This window comes from Camellia sinensis, chromosome 5 (genome assembly GCF_055761805.1).
Source record: "Camellia sinensis isolate YWXY chromosome 5, ASM5576180v1, whole genome shotgun sequence".
NCBI classification, from domain to species: Eukaryota; Viridiplantae; Streptophyta; class Magnoliopsida; order Ericales; family Theaceae; genus Camellia; species Camellia sinensis.
The window spans coordinates 156,802,966-156,825,228 of record NC_138965.1 but is presented as its reverse complement, the minus strand read 5'-3'; the positions used below and the strand labels follow the sequence as shown (position 1 = coordinate 156,825,228).

At 40.6% G+C, this 22,263-nt stretch overlaps 1 protein-coding gene across 1 annotated transcript in view; it reads right to left on the bottom strand.

The window, feature by feature from the left end:
- LOC114309928 (ENHANCED DISEASE RESISTANCE protein (DUF1336)) overlaps positions 1–22,263 on the bottom strand; it is a 153,820-nt gene that overhangs the window by 109,569 nt on the left and 21,988 nt on the right. The window contains exons 2-6 of the mRNA XM_028255800.2: positions 18,794–18,868; positions 18,505–18,558; positions 7,859–7,924; positions 7,529–7,587; positions 7,222–7,298 (exon numbers count right to left, since the gene is read on the bottom strand). Coding sequence (XP_028111601.1) covers positions 7,222–7,298; positions 7,529–7,587; positions 7,859–7,924; positions 18,505–18,558; positions 18,794–18,868 — 331 coding nt within the window. The remainder of the gene's footprint in view (positions 1–7,221; positions 7,299–7,528; positions 7,588–7,858; positions 7,925–18,504; positions 18,559–18,793; positions 18,869–22,263) is intronic.

The window sequence follows — 22,263 nt, the reverse complement described above, 5'->3', positions numbered from 1 at the left end:
TTTATGTATTTTCTTGTTTTGTTTCTCTCTTCAAACTCAAGTTGGTTAGTTTCTATCCTCCTTGAGTTTGCGGGGGGCTGTTAGAATTTACCATCACCTACCACCACTACCACCTCACCTACTCCACTAAACCTAACCCACTACACCACTACCACCTCACCTACTCCACTAAACCTAACCCACTACACCACTACCACCATCCACTACACCTACTACACCACTACCACTATCCACTACACCTACATCTATATAAGGAACCATTTGTAATCAACAGAAAATTAATCAATATTATATCAATCAATACATTTATTCTCTCTGTATTTTTCTCTTTATACATTGATTATTTTTACAACTACCATTGTGATTCAAAATTTTCATTTCTCCTTTCAATGTAATTTCACAAAATGAATAAATACTTTTATTTCAATTCATCCAAGAAATAACATAATTCCCACATTTCAAACATTTCCAACAACATAGTCATTTCAAGACTAAACCAACATTTTGAATAGCAATTTTCAAAATGAACAACATGTTAACATATTATATTAGCCGAAAGTGTTGGCATATTATATTAGCCGAAAGATACACTAGGGTCTGTAATCATTGTGTGCCCTCAGGGATCACCTTGTAATTGTCTTTCTTGTAAACCCTAATCTTCATTTATAAATAGGGGGTGATATTCTATCATACCCCAAGCTGGTTACCCAAGCTTCATGGTATCAGAGCATCACCTCTAGGGCTAGGGTTCAAAGCATACCTAGTTGGATCATCTGCTGAATCGATCTTCTGCCACCATCATCATTCCGCTTCTTCTTCGTCTCCGTCTCAGCTCCTCCGCTCGTCGATCTCCTCCAGCAGTTCAGCCCTCGTCTTCATCTGCTTCGTCTTCGGCTGAGCTCCTCAGCTCGTCGATCTCCTCCCGCAGTTCGTCGCTCGTCTTCATCATCCTCATCGTCCTCTGTCGTCTTCGTCCCTCGTTCCCCTCGTCATCCTCTGATCTCAAACCCAGGTATATATAAATATATATATATATCCTGATATATATATAACTATAGCCTGATATATATATTTATATATAAATACATGTATATATAAATAACTCAACATATATATATATATATAACAAAAACAAAAAAAAAAATAAATAAATAAATAAATAAAAAAAAATGGTTTCTTAATTTTGTATGTCTTTATAGTGATCATTGTGCCTGTTATCCCACGACCACCTTCCGGGTTTGTGATTACCACTAGTTTTGTTGCGGGTTCGGTAGTATTGTATCCATGACAGATTCCACCAGTGTGTCCCCTTCTTCTCAAACGCCAAAGAGTGAGAGTCCCATTCTACCTACTACCATGACTGAGAACCCCAACCCTAGTCTGAAAATCACCACCTCTCTATTTAATGGTCAGAACTACCTTGCATGGTCTCAAAGTTTGACTATGTTCTTGAAGAGCCGAGGGAAGATGGGGTATGTTGATGGCAGGATACAGGCACCAAGTACCACTGACTTAGGTTATGACCAATGGGAGATTACCAACTCTTTGATTATGAGTTGGCTTATCCATTCGATGGTTCCAGAACTTGGTGAGAGCTACTTGTCTATGGAGACTGCCCAGGACGTTTGGGAGGCTGTGGCTGTTACCTATTCCCGCAAAGGGAATTTTTCACAGGCATTTGAGTTGCGCCGCTCTATTGAGAGCTCACTTCAGGGGGAGCAGACTGTTCTTCAGTACTTCACTTTCCTCACCAACGGCTGGAAACGTCTTGACTACCTGGAAGACTATAAACCCGTTTGCCTTACTGATTCTGTCGGGTACAAGAAGTTCATCGCACGGGAACGAGTCTTTAAATTTTTGGCCGGCCTAAATGTGGAGTATGATCCAGTTAGGGGTCGAGTTCTGAGTATGGACACTCTTCCTTTACTTCAGGAGGCATTTGCCTATGTACAAAATGAGGAGAGTCGCCGGTCTGCTATGATGTCCCCAGTCTCTACTGACCGTTCCGCATTACTGTCTACTCCTCGAGATGGTCTTAGCCTGCCTCCTCCGTCTGTTGCTAAGGAGTCTGTATTCTGTGATTATTGCAAGAAACCGCGGCATACTCGTGAGACGTGTTGGAAGCTTCATGGGACTCCATCCGGGGGTCGAGGTGATCGGTCTGGTTCTCGAGGAGGTCGGTCAGGCCAATCTAGAGGACGTGGTTCCTATTCCCGGGCTCATCAGTCTAGTGCCGTTGATACCCTTGATTCTCATTCTCCTTCTGTTACCCAAGCTTCTGATACTGAGCTGGAGGATGCTTTGCGCCAATTGTTGGACCGCCGATCTTCTACTGCTCTCAGTACCGCTTCCTCGTCCTTTGCCCGCTCAGGTAACTTAGCATCTTCTCCTTGTGCTTTCCTGTGTCATACATCTTTGCCTTGGATTATTGATTCTGGTGCCTCAGATCATATGTCTGGCTCTTCTGATCTTTTCTCTGTCTATAAGCCCTCTTCAGGTCAGGACAAAGTTAGGATTGCCGATGGTACTGTTTCTTCCATTTCTGGAAAAGGTTTAGTCCAAGTCACTCCTACCATACATCTATCTTCTGTTCTCCATGTTCCCAAGTTTTCTGTTAATCTGTTATCCTTAAGTCGTCTTACCCAGGATTTGAATTGTAGTGTGACGTTTTTTCCTGATCATTGTCTTTTTCAGGACCTTGTCACGGGGAGGACGATTGGCAGTGGTAGTGCAGAAAATGGTCTCTACTTCCTCGATCAACCAGACAAACTTGCTTATTCTTCCACCACGTCTTCTACTACCCTCGCTGATTTATGGCTGTGGCATCGGCGTCTTGGGCATCCCTCATTTCATTTACTTAAGCATTTATTTCCTTCTAGTTTCGCAAATCATCATGTGTCTGACTTTCTTTGTGAGTCTTGTCAACTTGGAAAACAACATAGAGCTTCTTTTGCTCCCAGTTTGAATAAAAGCTTCGTTCCTTTTTCATTAATACATTCTGATGTTTGGGGTCCCTCTCGTGTTCTGTCTGTGAAAGGTCATCGTTGGTTTGTTACATTTATTGATGATTTTTCTCGTGCTACTTGGGTGTATCTCATGAAAGATAAGAGTGAGGTTTTCTCCGTGTTTCGCACTTTTCATAAGATGATTTGTACTCAGTTTGGGGCCACTATCAAAATATTTCGTTCCGATAATGGCGGGGAATACATAGATTCTGGGTTAGGACAATATTTCTCTACTCATGGCATTATCCATCAGACCTCTTGCACCAATACCCCTCAACAAAATGGGGTGGCCGAACGTAAGAATCGGCATCTTCTCGACATGGCTCGGTGCATGTGTTTTTTTATGAATGTGCCTCGGCCCTATTGGGGCGACGCTGTTCTCACCGCTGCCCATCTTATTAATCGTCTCCCTACCCAGGTCTTGAACAAACAGGCTCCGCTTCACGTCCTCCTCCGTTCTCCGTCCTTGTTTTCTATTCCTCCCAAAATATTTGGTTGCGTCTGTTTTGTCCATAATCACTCTCCCTCTCGTGGTAAGTTGGACCCTCGCTCCCTCAAGTGTGTTTTCCTTGGTTACTCTCCTACTCAAAAGGGGTATAAATGTTACCACCCTTCTTCTCGTAAGTGGTTTGTGTCCATGGATGTCACTTTCTTTGAGTCCCAGTCCTTTTTCTTGTCCTCTCCGGTGTCACCGTCCTCATTTCCGAGGGAGCCTTGGTGTGAAGTGAGTCCTGTGCCTCCTATGGTGGAACCAGTTGTTCTTGCACCACCCTCTACTACTGTGCTTCCTATGATGGAACCAGTTGTTCTTGCACCCCCCTCTTCTCTAGAACCCACTGTCACCAAGAATAAGGACGGGCATGTTTATGTCCGGGACATAGACAGAAAACAAGTTAACTGGATACACGGGACCGTCTCTGCTACTCCACTGCCATCTCCTGCTTCTGATGAGAGTCTAGGTAACTTTGAATCTCTTGAGTCCATTGATCTTGATGTTCCTATCGCCAAGAGGAAGGGTGTGAGATCTTGTACTCAACATCCTATCTCACAGTTCGTATCATACTCTTATTTGTCATCCTCATATAGAGCGTTTGTGTCCAATATTTCCTCTGTTAGCATTCCTAACCATTTTCAGGATGCTCTTGCTACCTCTGAGTGGAAACTAGCCATGATTGAGGAAATGAAAGCACTTAAGAAGAATGGCACTTGGGAATTGACTGAGTTACCTACGGGCAAACGACCTGTGGGATGTAAATGGGTATATACTGTGAAACACAAAGCAGATGGGTCTATTGAGCGTTACAAGGCAAGACTTGTGGCTAAAGGGTTTACTCAGACATATGGCATTGATTATCAGGAGACCTTCGCACCCGTGGCTAAAATGAATTCAGTCAGAGTACTTCTCTCTCTAGCAGCTAATCTAGATTGGCCGCTTTATCAGTTTGATGTCAAGAATGCTTTTCTCCATGGTGACCTCGAAGAAGAAGTATATATGGACATTCCTCCGGGTTTTGAGGATCATCAAACAGAAGGCAAAGTATGCAAACTTCGGAAGTCATTATATGGTCTCAAACAGTCTCCAAGGGCTTGGTTTGAAAGATTCACTCAGGCTATGTTTAAATATGGCTTCAAACAAAGTCAGGCAGATCACACATTGTTTGTGAAACATTTCTCACGCGGTAAGACTACAACACTTATTGTTTATGTAGATGACATAGTACTTACAGGCAATGATAGTGGGGAAATACCTCTGTTGAAGAAATATTCTGCTAAAGAGTTTGAAATCAAAGACTTGGGAAGCTTGAAGTATTTTCTGGGAATTGAAGTTGCTCGCTCTAAGGATGGAATATTTATCTCACAGAGAAAATATGTGCTTGACCTGTTGAAGGAAACTGGGATGCTTGGCTGCAAGGCATGTGCCACCCCACTGTAACCCAATCAGAAATTGGGGGATGATGAAGGAGGAGAAGTTGTGGATAGGGGGAGCTATCAACGATTAGTGGGTAAGCTCATTTACCTATCTCACTCCCGTCCTGATATTGCTGTTGCTGTCAGTGTAGTTAGTCAGTTTATGCATGCTCCTCATCAGATTCATTTTGAGGCTGTCATGAGAATCTTGAGGTATTTGAAGTCTGCTCCTGGTAAGGGTCTGTATTTTTCAAAGTATGATCATCTTCGTGTAGAAGCCTATACAGATGCTGACTGGGCTGGGTCAGTAACTGATAGGAGATCAACTTTAGGGTATTGCACATTTGTTGGCGGCAACCTAGTTACTTGGAGAAGTAAGAAACAGAATGTGGTTGCCAGGTCAAGTGCAGAAGCTGAGTTTAGAGCTATGGCACAAGGTGTGTGTGAACTTTTATGGATCAAATTATTGTTGAGTGATCTAGGTATTGATCAGACGGACTCCATGCGGTTATACTGTGACAATAAGGCCGCCATCAATATTGCTCACAATCTAGATCAACATGACAGGACAAGACATGTTGAGATTGATCGCCACTTCATTAAGGAGAAACTCACTAGTGGTACCATTTGTACTCCTTTTGTCCAGTCTGGTGAACAACTTGCTGACATTCTCACCAAGGGGGTTGGGAATAAACCATTTCATGACATATTAGGCAAGCTGGGCATGAGAGATATCTTCGCACCAGCTTGAGGGGGAGTGTTAACATATTATATTAGCCGAAAGTGTTGGCATATTATATTAGCCGAAAGATACACTAGGGTCTGTAATCATTGTGTGCCCTCAGGGATCACCTTGTAATTGTCTTTCTTGTAAACCCTAATCTTCATTTATAAATAGGGGGTGATATTCTATCATACCCCAAGCTGGTTACCCAAGCTTCACAACAACTCCCATGCTTCTCAAAATTTATCATTTATACAAGATAAACAAGAAATTTTCCAAACATCACTTACTTTGGCATTCAAAATAACTATAACAATATCAACCATAGATTTTCAACTTCTTGTTTAAAAATCCCCCATTTCTAGGGTTTTCTCACCAAAACCATCTATCTTCAAACATTTGAGAAAAATTTCACCAAAATCCTCTTTCTTCAATCAACATAGTTTAAAACCCCCACTTTCTATCTCAAAGGACCAAATAGTAAACCCACTTTGAAAATCACTCTTTTCCTTGAATCAACAACTAATTTTCAAAACAAATCAAAGGATGATTTCGAAAATCATCTTGATCTTGCAAAAACATATATATAACTCAAAGAAAATCCCTACCTCAAGTTTGAAGAAGAAAAGAGTTGAAACCCCCACAATCAACGACGATGAAACTCGATCTCCACCGTACACAACGAAGCCCTCGAGAACTTACACAACTTTGACGAAGGAACTATGGCCAAAATCCTTATGGATTTGGAGAAATCAAAGAGAGAAGATGATTTCTAGAGAGAGAGGCTCCAGATCTGGATCTTGGAGACTTTTAGAGAGAGAGAGGATTGCAAAAAGTGATCTGAAATGTCACTTTCGCGTGCTGATAAAAAGCGGTCCGCTCGAGCATGGAAAGCCCCGCTCGAGCGTCAGAGACAGACTCTCGCTCGAGCGTGAAACCCTGCGCCCGAGCGTGAAATACGCTCTCCCAGTATTTTCTGCAGACACAGTCCCCGCTCGAGCGCCCGAATGCCCGCTCGAGCGTAGAGCCAAATTTCAAAATGCCCGCTCGAGTACAAGAATGCCCGCCCGAGCGGAGAGCCGAAATTCTGGGCAACCAAGAGTTTGGAAAAACAAGCAATCAACCTTTTCTAAACACACAACTACAACCCAATAACCAACAATGAGGGGAAAACAAGAGAAACAAGACATGAACCACCATTCAACCCATACAAACCCGATTCTGGCACACCACAAGAGACGGGTCAAAACCAGGGTCGCTATAGTATGTGCCCTCTCACTCTCATGCCCCCCGCTTCCACTTCATGCAAATAAGGTTTTTTTTTTCCGGTCATATAATTACGATGATGATGATGATGATGATGATGATCAATTTTTTACAATACTTGTCATATAACAACAAGATACCATATCTACTTATAATGGCTCTATTAGTTCAATTTACACAACTTCAAAAGACATTGAAATGACATTTAATGATTGAAAAAATGGCCATTATCATACACAATTCATGAAAATAACATCAAACCATATTTATCAATAAATAAATAAATAAATAACATCAAACCATAGCATACCACCTCACCTTCACCAATTCTTATTAGCCTTCTCAAACCATGTGCATAACGCCTTACTCTTGGTCGATGTCCTTCAAGATTAATCCTTCCATAAAAAATTTAAAATAATAATAAATAAAATAAAATAAGAAGATAATTGATTGAAGGCAGCACACATAAAAAAAAAAATACATGAAAGTGAACGGCTTAGTCTTCCCCTCATTTCTTGCCAATATGGATGAGCAAAAAATACATCAAATCACTCATGATCAATTAAAGAAAACAAATGATTTTAACAATTGATAAAACCATTTGTTTTGTGAAAAGTAAGCATACTCAGTCTCCATGTTCAATTTGTTTCTCACGCTACCATCTCTTGAAAGCTCATACTCAGCCTGCCAATAAAAAAAAGTTTCACATTGAAATATAAATTTAATACTAAAATTTGTACTATTAATTTGGTGGATAGCTGGTACCAATAGAGCAATGATATCTTCACAATTGGAAAACAAAGTCCACAAGAACACCAAAATAATTGATTGTTTATGAGGGAAGAATTGCTTTTTTATAACTAGAAATAAATACTTTTTTTTACAATGATAATATGTATATCCTGTAAAAAATTTCAGTACAATATTGACAGCACTAGTATCAATATTCTCATACCTGCTGCTTGGCCTGATCAAAAGCCTCCATCCATTTGCGGGCTTCTCCAGCTGTAGGACAAGCAATCTTTGTAGCACCAGAATTAAAAGAACGTGAGATAACCGAAAACATACGATAAGTAATCCCAAATTTCTACCAAGAAAATAGCATAAATAATTTAAATAATCAAGGTTATAAGAGTCGGATAGAGATTTATTCAAAAAAAAAAAATGGATGCCATAAACCAGTCAGCCAAGCTAATTTATATGTTTTATTAGGAAGTCAAGGCAGCTAGAGGTGTAGAACATAGAAGTTCAATATCAAGTGAATAGATCTTTCCTTATAAAACTAAGGTACTTCACCAACTGTGCACTTTTTGTGAACATCTGCCTATAAATGCAGAAGTTAGGATTTGTAAAGAGGAAATTATAATTCCAAGAAAAAAGGGCAGGTCACATCAGTTGACTCTCCAGGAAGCAATACACCACTTTAGATGCCCTTGGTTAATTCCTCATAAAAGTGCACACCGAGTGGACTCACACATTGATTTCATCTATCTCATAGTTAAGCATGACTGACAAGGTGGACAATGTCAATTTTCCTTCCTAGTGTCTTAATTGGTCTGTGTTATACAACTCCAGACCATGTTATTAAAATTTCTCACACTTTTGGCTATTTTGGGAAGATGGTTATTGTTAAAATTTATCAATAAACCTACCACCACTACCACCTCACCTACTCCACTAAACCTAACCCACTACACCACTACCACCCCACCTCACCTACTCCACTAAACCTAACCCACTACACCTACATCTATATACCCACTACACCTACATCTATATAAGGAACCATTTGTAATAGACAGATATATATAACATTCATCAATCAATAATATCAATCATCAATACATATTTCATTCTCTCTATTTTTCCATACATCAAATTTTACATGGTATCAGAGCAGGTTTAGAACCTAATATTTTCGCTTCTCCGGCGGGCGGCAACCTCACCTTAGCTGCCCGCCGGACCTCAACCTAGTCTGCTAAAATTTTTCTGCACATACCTTGAAATTTCCTTTCTTCCACCTGCTGAGTGCACAAACCACAGACAGCACACATTCAACCAGGGGGGAAAGATCAATCTGTGTTGCTTGCAACAACGAAGACCAAGAAGCAGGCCAAACCATCCACTTTACTCCACAAGTCTGTTATGAAGAAGGAGTTCCGTCGCATGGCAAAGGCAGTGACAAACCAGGTGGGAAATAACTATTACAGGCCAGATCTGAAGAATGCCGCCCTTGCAAGGTTGAGCGCCGTGCACATCCACCTCTGCGCTGAGACCACTCGTTCTCTCTCTCTGATCTATGGTAATATCAACAAAGCTTCAAATAAAATAAATAAACCCATGTGATCCACTCTACCACAAACAAATAAAATAAAATTCCTCATAGCCCCTGCTTGACACACCACCCAACTTTCTTGTTATTATATTTTATTTCCTTTACCACCACTCTCTCTGTCTCGATGGTCATCTGCAAAGCTTCAAATAAAATAAATAAACCAATGTGACGCTGCTCAGATTCTCTCCACCCTACTTTGTTTCCCACTTCCTTTACTCCTTTGTTTCTTTATTTCTTTCTTTATTTATTTATTTTATTTATTTATTTTTTTTATCTCTTCTTTTCAACAAAAAAAAAAAAAAAAAAAAAATATACCACGAACCAACACCAAAAAATATATATATATATATATATATTTATATTTTACACCCACTTTCTTTATTTTATATATATATATATATATATATCTCTTTTTATTCTATATTATAAAAAAAAAAACAAAAACAAAAACAAAAAAAACAAAAAAACACAAACATCATCATCTCTCCTCCATTTGATTTCCAACTCCATTATTTTTCTTTATTTTCTCCAAACCACTTTCCTTATTTCCCCCATCTTTCATTTTTTGATTTCAAATATATTTTTATTATTTCTTTCTTTATTTTTCTTTCCCATTATTTTTAATCTTTTTCCAATTCCATTCATACCATATAGCTTTGCACACCCAACCATTTTTTATTCATCTCAGGGATCAACCCCGATCACAATTTTACACCAAAAAAAAAAAAAAAAAAAAAAAAAAAACAAATAAACAAACAAACAAAACACAAACAAAACAAAACAACAACAACAACAACAACAACAACAACAACAAAAAAAAAAAAAAAAAAAAAAAAAAAAAAAAAAACAGTTTTTTCTTCTCTACTCTACAGCCGGTCTCTTCTTCTTGCCTCTGTCCTGGGCGGCCCTTGACGGTGTTGCCTCCGTGTTTCCCACTCCACTGGGCACGATCACTACTCCCTGCTCCACTGCCGCATATGGCGGCCCTCCAAATCGGAACATAACGGTAGCCTTCCGCTTCAGCTCCTTATTTTCCGCCTTCAGCACACTTATCTCTGCTCGCGCATCCTTATACATGCGTTGGAGCAGAGCCAGTTGGGAGTTTAAATGCTGCACCTCATTTGTCCTACTCTGCAGCCGGTTCGACAAGTTTGTGACCGCCGTCATGGTTTCCACACATGACTTCAGAGTATACTGATTGGCCTCAATATCAGTTTGCACCGCCATTTTTTGCTCCACCGACCGCATCGGAAAGTTCAACGGAGCAAAACCAAAGGTGTTTGGTTGAGGTTCACTGGCCACCGCACCAGTTATTTCTCTTGTTGACTCGTTAAGGTCTGGAAAGAGAGTGAGCAGACCACGGGAAGACGAAGCCATTTTCTGGACAACAGAGTGTTACAGAGTGTCTCTCTCAGAAATCTCTCTCAGAAAAAAGAGTATTACAGAGTTTCTCTCTCAGCAACCGCAGAGTTTTTCAGAGGTTTCAGACTGGTTTGATTTCCACATGTTCTCTCAGCCTCCGCATTGATTTATATAGAACATGACGAAGAGGCCGACACGCGCACTGTCGATCACGTGCATCGCCGCGTGTCTGGCGCGCCTTTTGATGGCTCGTCTTTTGATGAAGTGGGCGCGCCTTTTGAGGGCGCAACTTTTGATGGCACGCCTTTTTATGGATTGGGCACGCCTTTTGATGGCACGCCTTTTGAAAGATTGGGCACACCTTTTGAGGGTGCGATTTTTTTATGGGTCCGACAAGACTCTGTAAACTGTCCCGACATTGATTCCGGTTAGTTTCTACAAGGGTCCAGCAAGACTCCGTAAACTGTCACAACAACTGTCACAACAGTGTCTGTTACAACGGTCCGACATGACCCCGTAAACTGTCTTCTACATCGGTCCGACATGACCCCATAAACTGTCTTCTACATCGGTCTGACACGACCACACAGTGTCTGCTACAACGGTCCGACATGACCCCATAAACTGTCTTCTACATCGGTCTGACACCGCCATCCAGTGTCCTCTACACCGTTATGACACCACCATACAGTGTCCTCTACATGGTTATGACACCCCCATACAGTGTCCTCTACAACGTTATGACACCACCATCCAGTGTCTTCACCAATGGTCTGACACGACCATACAGTGTCTCTTATCCTCTTTTATTTTTATGTATTTTCTTGTTTTGTTACTCTCTCCAAACTCAAGTTGGTTAGTTCCTATCCCCCTTGAGTTTGCGGGGGGGCTGTTAAAATTTATCAATAAACCTACCACCACTACCACCTCACCTACTCCACTAAACCTAACCCACTACACCACTACCACCCCACCTCACCTACTCCACTAAACCTAACCCACTACACCTACATCTATATACCCACTACACCTACATCTATATAAGGAACCATTTGTAATAGACAGATATATATAACATTCATCAATCAATAATATCAATCATCAATACATATTTCATTCTCTCTATTTTTCCATACATCAAATTTTACAGTTATAATCAGCTTTTTGGTTAAAAGCTGATTATAATCAGCTTTTTGTGAGAGAGGGAAGTGGGTTATAATCTGGAAAGTAGATTATAACCCACTTTCCAAAAGACCCCTTTTATCTATTATATCTACTATTTGTAACATTTCACAAATTCATTTGTTTCTAATTTTTTCCATCCACATTTTACCATATTCATTTAATGAAATTGGTATTTCTTAATTTTTCAAAATTCTGAACCATAATGCATGATTAATCTTCTTTTGACAAGTCAAATGGTATGAATAATCTTATAGTCATCTTGTAAAAATTTCCTTCCAAATTTCATGCATTTGTGTCAATTAATAGGTACACTTGGATCATTCTTTCACTTGGGAAATCATGCTTTAGTTCTATCAGTAATAATAACACCAATCTATCCTGCTATGTACACAACGAAGAGTAGATATTGAAATCAAACACTATTTGGTAATTTTTGGCCTTCAAGACTGTTCAATTGTTGACCACAAACTCATCTTAAAGCTTTTAATGTAATGTCCAGTAAAGTATTTTCCTTGAAGAATTTGGCTTTCACTAATTGCCCCAAGTATCTCACTAATTATGATTGAATGGCACTAGTACTTGACTTAATTAATTTAGTATCTAATTACATTTATTTAAAATTAAATTGAGGCCATTTTCACAAGTTGTTGATTCGGCTTTAACAGGCCCATTTTAAAAATTGATCATCCTTTGCATGATTTGGGCCTTAGGTACTAAACCCATGAGTTGGCCTTGTTTTATCTTAGCAACATTTATTGGGCCATTTCCACACCCATGGGTAAGTATTTGACCAAATATCCATGACCTACCCAATTAGGGTTTGGGTTCTGATTTGGTCAACCTTCACACAAATTTTGGGAGGGAAGTTTCCTCCAATTCTTCCTAAAAGTGGCTAGCCACCCCTCTCCCCTTTTCCCCTTCATTTTCCCCGAAACAACTCACACCTCAAAGAACTAAGAAGCCCAACGAACGTGCAAAAAAATCTAGAGAGTCCAAACAAGCACCGTTTAGCAAAAGTGTAAATAACAAAAGCAACAAGAAACTTTTAAGGGACATATTTTTTGCAAAGCGCTTCCACTAGGCAAGCACGGACAACCTGTGGGCAAGTCAAAGCTAACCTAGTGGCAATTATCGAGGGAGAGGGGAAGGGATGTGCAGCAAGGCAACTCCATTAGCCAAGTACCAACAACCCAATGGACAAGGCAAGGCAACTATCTTCCAAGTATAACTACACATGGACCACACTCCCAACACAGAAACGTGAGCACAACATGGAACACGGGAGATACTTTGGCATTTACCCAGCACCGCGAGGTGGCGAGAGATGAATAGGCACATGATTAAAGCAAATTCCTTTTCATTAGGTAGGCAACAATGAAACGCATGCGAAGCACAAGGCAAAATTTACACTTGAAGAACGAATGAAGAGCAATGCACCAGAGGAATTTGCTGCACAAGCAGGGAATCATCCAATCACAACTAACACGCCATCACGGACACTGTGCACCCACCCCCTTAAATGAATCACACCTCGAAAGACTAAGAAGTCCAACGAACGTGTAAAAACATTTAGAGAAGCCAAGCAAGTAACGTTTAGCATGAGTGCAAATAACGAAGGCAACAAGCATCTTTTGAGGGACATTTTTCGCAAAGCGCTTCCACTAGCCAAGCACGGACAACCTATAGGTAAGAGTGGCAATTATCGAGGGATGGGAGAAGGGACGTGCAGTAAGGCAACTACATTAGCCAAACACCAACAACCCATGGGAAAGGCAAGTATCTCTCGAGTATAACTACCCATGGACCACGCTACCAACACAACAACATGAGGATAGCATGGAACACGAGAGATACTTTGGGGTTCACCCAGCACCACGAGGTGGCGAGAGATGAATAGACATACGATTAGGAGCAAATTCCATTTCATTAGGTAGGTAACACAGTAACCTAAACGAAGCACAAGGCAAAATTTACTCTTAAAGCACGAATGAAGAGGAATACACCAGAAAAGTTCGCTACATAAGCAAGGAATCATCCAACTCGCACAAACCAATCACAACTCAAACACCATCACGTACACTATGCACAAGCCCCCGAAACAAATCACACCTTGAAGGACTAAGAAGCCTAATGAATGTGTAAAAACATCTAGAGAAGCCAAGCAAACACCATTTAGCGCGAGTGTAAATAACGAAGGAAACAAGCATCTTTTGAGGGACATATTTTTTGCAAAGTGCTTCTACTAGGCAAGCACGAACAACCCATAGGCAAGTCAAAGCCAACCTAGTGGCAATTATTGAGGGATGGGGGAAGGGACGTGCAGCAAGGCAACTCCGTTAGCCAAGCACCAACAACCCAAGGGCAAGGCAAGTAGCTCCTGAGTACAACTGCCCGTGGACCACGCTCTCTACACCGCAACATGAGGATAGCATGGAACACAGGATATACTCTAGTGTTCACCCAGCACCACGAGGTGGAGAACGACGAATAGGCACACAATTAAGAGCAAATTCCTTTTCATTAGGTAGGCAATACAAGAACCCACGCAAGGCACAAGGAAAATTTTGCTCTTGAAGCACAAATGAAGAGGAATGCACCAGAGGAGTTTGTTGCACAAGCAGGGGATTATCCAACTCACACAAACCAATCACAACTCACACACATGACGTACAATATGCACTAGCCCCCCGAAACGAATCACCTCGTAGGACTAAGAAGCCCAACGAACGAACGTATAAAAACAGCAAGAGAAGCCAAGCAAGCACCATTTAGGGTGAGTGTAAATAACGAAGGCAACAAGCATTTTCGAGGGATATATTTTTCGCAAAGCACTTCCACTAGGCAAGCATGAACAATCCATTGGCAAGCCAAAGCCAACCTATTGGCAATTATCGAAGAAGGGGGGAGGGCCGTGCGACAAGGCAACTCCATCAGCCAAGCACCAGCAACCCATAGGCAAGGCAAGTATCTCATAAGTATAACTACCAGTCGACTACGCTCCGTACACAACAACGAGAGGACAGAATGGAACACGGGAGATAATTTGGGGTTCACCTAGCACCACAAGGTGTTGAGAGACGAATAGGCACACGATTACGAGCAAATTCCTTTTCATTAGGCAAGCAACACAGGAACCCACGTTAAGTACAAAGCAAAATTTACTCTTGAAGGACAAATGAAGAGGAATGCACTAGAGGAGTTAACTGCACGAGCAGGGAATCATCCAACTCGCACAAACCAATCAAAACTCACACGCCGTCACGTACACTATGCACCAGCCCCCCCCTCCCCCCCGGGAAACGAATCACACCTTGAAGGACTAGGAAGCCCAACGAACATGTAAAAACATCTAGAGAAGCCAAGCAAGCACCGTTTAGCGTGAGTGTAAATAACAAAGGCAACAAGCATCTTTCGAGGGACATATTATTCGTAAAACGCTTCCACTAGGCAAGCATAGACAACTCGTAGACAAGTCAAATCCAACCTAGTGGCAATTATTGAGGGATAGGGGAAAGGACGTGCAGCAAGGCAACTAGCCAAGCACTAACAACCTATGGGCAGGGCAAGTATCTCTCAAGTATAACTGCCTGTAGACTATGCTCCCTACACAGCAACGTGAGGACAATGTGGAACACGAGAGACACATTGGGGTTCAACCAGCACCACAAGGTGGTGAGAGACAAATAGGCACACGATTAGGAGCAAATTCCTTTTGAATAGGTAAGTAAGACAAGAACCCACATGAGGCACAAGGCAAAATTTGCTCGAGGCACGAATGAAGAGGAATGCATAAGAGGAGTTCACTGCACAAGCAGGGATCCGTCCAACTCGCACATACCAATCACAACTCATACGCCATCACATAAACTATGCACCAACCCCCCAAAATGAATCACACCTCGAAGGACTAAGAAGCCCAACGAAAGTGTAAAAACATCTAGATAAGCCAAACAAGCACCGTTTAGTGCGATTGTAAATAACGAAGGTAACAAGCATCTTTGAAGGGACATATTTTTTGCAAAGCACTTCCACTAGGCAAGCACAGACAACCCATAGAGAAGTCAAAGTCAACCTAGTGGCAATTATCGAGGGATGGAGGAAGGGACATGCAACAAGGCAACTCCATTAGTGAAGCACCAACAACCCATGGGCAAGGTATGACTGCCTATCGACTATGCTTCCTACACAGCAATGTGAGAACAAAATGGTACACAGGAGATAATTTAGGGTTCAACCAGCACCACAAGGTGGTGAGAGACGAATATGCACATAATTAAGAGCAAATTTCTTTTCATTAGGTAGGCAACACAGGAACCCACGCAAAGCACAAGGCAAACTTTACTCTTGAAGCACGAATAAAGAGGATTGCACCAAAGGAGTTCACTACACAAGCAGGGAAATCATCCAACTCGCACTAACCAATCACAACTCACATGCCATCACGTACACTATGCACCAGTCCCCCTAAACAAATCACACCTCGAAGGACTGAAAAGCCTAATGAACGTGTAAAAACATCTAGAGAAGCCAAACAGGCACCGTTTAGCGCGAACGTAAATAACGTAGGCAACAAGCATCTTTCGAGGGACATTTTTTGTAAAGCGCTTCCACTAGGCAAGCCAGACAACCTATAGGTAAGTCAAAACCAACCCAATGACAATTATCGGGGAAGGAGGAAGGGACGTGCAACAAGGCAACTCCATCAGCCAAGCACCAACAACCCATGGACAAGGCAAGGAAAGGCAAGGCAAGTATCTCACAAGTATAACTATCCGCCGACCACGCTCCCTACACAGCAATGTGACAACAACATGGAACAAAGGAGATAATTTGGGGTTCACCCAATACCGCGAGGTGTTGAGAGACGAATAGGCACACGATTACGAGCAAATTAATTTTCATTAGGTAGGCAACACAGGAACCCACGTGAAGTACAAGGCAAAATTTACTCTTGAAACATGAATAAAGAGGAATGCATCAGAGGAGTTCACTGCACAAGCAGGGAATCATCCAACTCGCACAAACCAATCACAACTCAAATGCCATCACGTACACTATGCACCAGCCCCCTCAAAACGAATTACACCTCAAAAGGTTAAGAAGCCCAATGAAAACGTGAAAACATCTAGAGAAGCCAAGCAAGCACCGTTTAGCACGAGTGTAAATAACGAAGGCAATAAGCATCTTTCGAGGGACATATTTTTTGCAAAGCGCTTCCACTAAGCAAGCATGGACAACCCGTAGGCAAATCAAAGCCAACCTAGTGGCAATTATCGAGGGATGGGAGAAGGGATGGGCAGCAAAGCAACTCCATTAGCCAAGCACCAACAACCGGCAAGGCAAGGCAAGTATCTCCCGAGTATAACTATCTGTCGACCATGCTCCTTACACAGTAACATGAGGACTGAATGGAACACAAGGGATAATTTGGCCTCAACCAGCACCATGAGGTGGCGAAAGACTAATAAGCACAAGCAAATTCCTTTTCATTACGTAGGCAACACAGGAACCCACATGAAACACAAGGCAAAATTTACTCTTGAAGCACGAATAAGGAGGAATGCACCAGTAGAGTTCGCTGCACAAACAAGAAATCATCCAACTCGCACAAACCAATCACAACTCACACACCATCACGTACACTATGCACTTGCCCCCCTAAACGAATCACACCTTTGAAGGACTAAGAAGCCCAATGAACGTGTAAAAACATCTAGAGCAGCCGAGCAAGCACCGTTTAGCGCGAGTGTAAATAATGAAGGCAACAAGCATCTTTCAAGGGACATAGTTTCCGCAAAGCATTTCCACTAGGCAAGCACAGACAACCCGTGAGCAAGTCAAAGCCATCCTAGTGTCAATTATCAAGGGAGGGGGGAAAGGACGTGTGGCAAGGCAAGTTCATTTGCCAAGCACCAACAACAGGCCGAATTTGCCTCACGCCAAGAATGAAACACCTAGACCCAGAAGTGTACAACCTACTTTCAACATCAAGATGTAAACAAACAAAAGACCACAAAATATAATACCCTTGCCCAAAACTAAAGATAAATGTTTATGACCAGTTAACCATCTAGGCAAATAAGCACTCCAAGAGAAAGACATCTATAATAACAAGGCATGGCTTCTGTTAGGCTACATGAAGCTCCTGGTCAACCAAAGAGGCCATCAGCAAGGCCACATGTCACAAGCAGCTTCCTTAGGCAAAACAAAAAACAAACTCCAGAGTCTAGCAGCGTGTGTGTGGAGTGAACAGAGAGAGGGCCAACAACATGCAACCAGGCTCCAACAGCTCCATAAAACAATCAAATTTGAATTTCAAATTCAAAAGTGATTAAATATGGTAGCATAAGGTCGAGTCTGCACAGCACGCACTTAACTCACGCATATAAGGTGATTAAAGCCACCAATGTTATTACAATTTGCCAATACATAGCTTCAACATGCACTACCAATCATCAAATATTAAAAGTAGTTCAAAAATATAAGATGAAGTTATGAACAATATTATGCCAAGCCTTGCAATTTATTACTTCATGGTGTAAGGTCAATAACAAAAATCTTTGCAACAAAGTTTCTACAAATTGCAATATATAATACTAGAAAACATTGTGAGGGAAAGGGGGAAAAAATTTTAAAAAAAGAAAAAAAAAAAGAGTTAATATCAAATTCTAGCAACAATTTGCATGAAACTTCAATTAAATAAAAAAAAGTACACTTACTTCTCCCTTCTTTGTCTCATCCAACCGATTGTAAAACCGTAGAACATAATAATCCTAGGAAATATCACAAAACAATTGACGATCAAGGTTAACATTCATATGCTATTCAAAGTGCTAAGAACAAAATGCGACTCCCCAAAAGGCAGGATCAACTTTAGAACTGGCAATAAAACCAATACAGCTAACACTTAAAGAACTAAAAATCCATATGATAGTAAAAAGAAAATACTTTTAAAGTTATAGAAAAAGGAAATATATATATATATATATATAAATTTAAGGGTCTTACACCGCGACTGAGTTTTCGACGTCCTAACTCTTCAACCATTAGTGTGTGCCCAACAACACCTCCCCTAATGGGTTTCTGCATCAAAAATATGTTGAGGATAAAGCATTAATTTATAATATAAATGTTACAAATATAAATGTTGCAGGGAATTACAAAAAACAGAATAATAATGATAAGGTTTTGACCCTTACAACAAATTAAACCTTTTCAAATTTTTTTCGATATAAACCTTGAATTTTTAAATTGAACACAATCCAAACCATCCATCCATCTCCATTAAATTGCTAAAATCATATGTTACATGTGGTACTATATCATTGGTTTTTTTCTTTAATTCTCTCTCACTCTTCTTTCATTTCGAAATTACCATTACCCTTCTCTCTCCACTTGACCCCTATCTCTCATTTCCCACCCTCTCTCTCTTTTATCCTCTATGTTTCTCTCAACTCCCTTCTCCACCTCCACTACCACTCAACCTGTTTCTTCACCGCGCCCTCATCACTACTGCAATACTCAATTCTACCTCCACCCTTTACAAACCCCAGCCCCACCACACTCCCCTCCTGCAACACCACTCCACCAAATCCACCTCTACCAGCATCCTTTACCTCCAACTGACCTTTGCAGCCACCGTATCCCCCCAACTGCAAAACAAAACTATGGCCAGACACATACCAGCTTCATTGTTGGTGACGATTGAACACTAGATATTGCTCTACAACCAAACCATCCCTTCCCCCACCACTCCCTTCTCTATTCTTCTTGTTTCGCACAATTGCATTCTAATTGAAAAAACATAGACAATGTGTTTGATTTGGGGGAAAATAGGAGAGATTGGTAGAAAATATGAGAGAGCTATGGATTCATTTGGTAAAGTTGAGCTCACTCCTATTTTTATATAAGTTCAAAAATATCACGAAGGAGGTGATTAAATTGACAAAATTATCAGCTTTTACAAGTCTTAGTTAATGAATGTGGATGGATAGTTTGTATTGATACCATTTTACAAAAATCGGGGTTTAATTATGTTTATTTATTTATTTTTAAATTAGGTTTAACTTGTTACAACGGTCAAACATGTTAGAATAGTATATCATTATTTGGGTTATTATTAAATTGTAATTATTCTATGACTTAGGGCTCCCTTATAATTATTAATCTTCATTAATATAAAAAGAGGATGATACCATAACCATACCATAATTTTGTATTCTCTAAATTTATCGTGGTATCAGAGTCACAACCCTAAATCCATCCATCACACCTGTCAGCCACCCCAACCCCACCACACAGCTACCTATCCAAGCTAGGTGCAACTCCTTTCCCTAGCCCTGTCAGCTACTGCCGAAGGGCTTCTTGGCCCAGTTGGTCGCTGTTGACTACTGCTGGAGGCAGCCCTAGCCTCGTCGCTCACCATCGCAAGCTGCCCAGCCTTGCTGGTCTTCTCTAACAGGCCTCCTGGCCTCGTTGCTCCTTCTTGCTGGCTATCCTAGCCTTGCCATGTCCTCCGACAGCCCTCGTCGTCCGCCCTAGCCTCTGATAGCCTCGACAGACCGAGTCGACAGCCTATGATGGTGTATTGCTTCGTTGTTTTGTTTATGTAGTGCCCAAGTTGTCGTTGTCTTGCTTTGTCCTATTATCAATATGATACAGGACAAGATTTTAAGATTTTTATATTTTTAGTTTTAATATTTTTGATATATTATTTCTTAATTTTATTATTTTTGAATTAGATTTTGACTAGGAGTTTAAATAGTTTAGAATTTTAGTTTCCGATTCTCTTAGGTTTCCTAATTTGTGTTGATTTAAGTTTCCTAATTTATTTTAGAATTACTTTTCCTACAAGTACTAGGTTTATAAATAAGCCTACAAGCATATGTATTGGAATTAATTCAATCAATAATATTTTAAAGAGTTTTTCTGCTATCTTCTTTGTGGATTCAAGAATTCTCGTCTACTAGAACGATATCTAGTCTCGTGTGATTTATTCCGTTGCGTCAAGTGGTATCAGAGCATGGATTCCCCTAGCTCAATGACACAAGACAATGGAGCACACACAATCCCTATTGACATTGATTGTAGGGTGGAAGCCATATGGGATGCGATTGAGAAACATCGGCTAGAGGTGCATGAACTTCGCAATGAGACTTGTAATCTACTTGCTGATTTGGGACTAATCGTCAACCAGAAGCAATCAATAGTTAACAACAATTGTGCCAAAGGATTCAACCAAGACCAACCTGTTAGCTTACGTTATTTTGCAAAAATTTCATATTTTAACGGTTCAAGTAAGTTTCAAAAAGAATATTTTTTTGATTGGTTGCTTGATCTTGAAAATTTCTTTGAATTCATGAAGATTCCTCATAAAAAGAAGGTTATATTTGCATCCTACAAACTTGATAAAATTGCATTGAAATGGTGGAATGGATTACAAGATTATCGAGTTTGCAAAGGTAAAGACAAAATTCATTCACTGTTAATTATGAAAAAGTTTTTAGCAACAAAATTTTACTTTCATGATCATGAAGATATAAGTAATATAAAAATCAAGATATTTCCATGGAGTTGGTAAAAATTTGCAATGAAATTGTAGTTGCAAAAGAAAAGAATTCGCATCCAAATATTATTTGTGGTGAGATTGTTTGTAAAACAAATGAAGAAGATGCGAAGTCTAGTTCGAGTGTTGATAATGCATCAACACATGGTAATTTGAATATTGGGGAGAAAGTTTTACAAACAAATCATAAAAATATTAAGGAAGAAGGAGATCTAATTGAGCCCAGTAACAAAGAGAAAATAGAAGAAGAGAAAATAAAACCACTGCATGCAAGAAAGAAATTGGTTGATGCTATACTTGATATTTTTGTGAGAATATGTGTTCTCCTAGGATTAGGAATATGTGTTCTCCTAGGATTAGGAATAAGTGTCCTATATCTATTAGACTTCTATATATCTCAGTAATGTATTCATGTAGGATTAGGAATTAGTGGTACTCTATATAAATGATGTATGTATTCTTTGTTCAATGGAATTCAATCTAATATACAGTTTTGTTTAGAAAACTTACATGGTATCAGAGCTAGGTTCAAAACCCTAGCCCTCTCTGGTTCGACTGGTTTGTCACCATCGGAGTCACGACTTTTCTCTCTCCAGACTCGCGAGGGTTCGAAACCCTAGCCCTCTCTGGTTCGTCTCGTGAAGGCCTCTCTCTTCCTCGCGATCTCTGTCTGAATCGATTCGAAGCCATCTACTTTGGCTCTTTGGTTAATTTGGTTCGTCTGCCTCTGTGCTTCGCGATCTCTGTCTGAGATCTTCGCGAGCTCCGTCTGAAGATCGATCTCAGCTTCAGTCTCTCTCTCTCTCTCTGCGCTTCGCGATCTCTGTGATCTCTGTGCTTCAACTTGGCTATTTCTATTTAAGACCCTTTTTCAGGAATATTGCACTCAAGCCCCATATTTGTCTGTTTATTC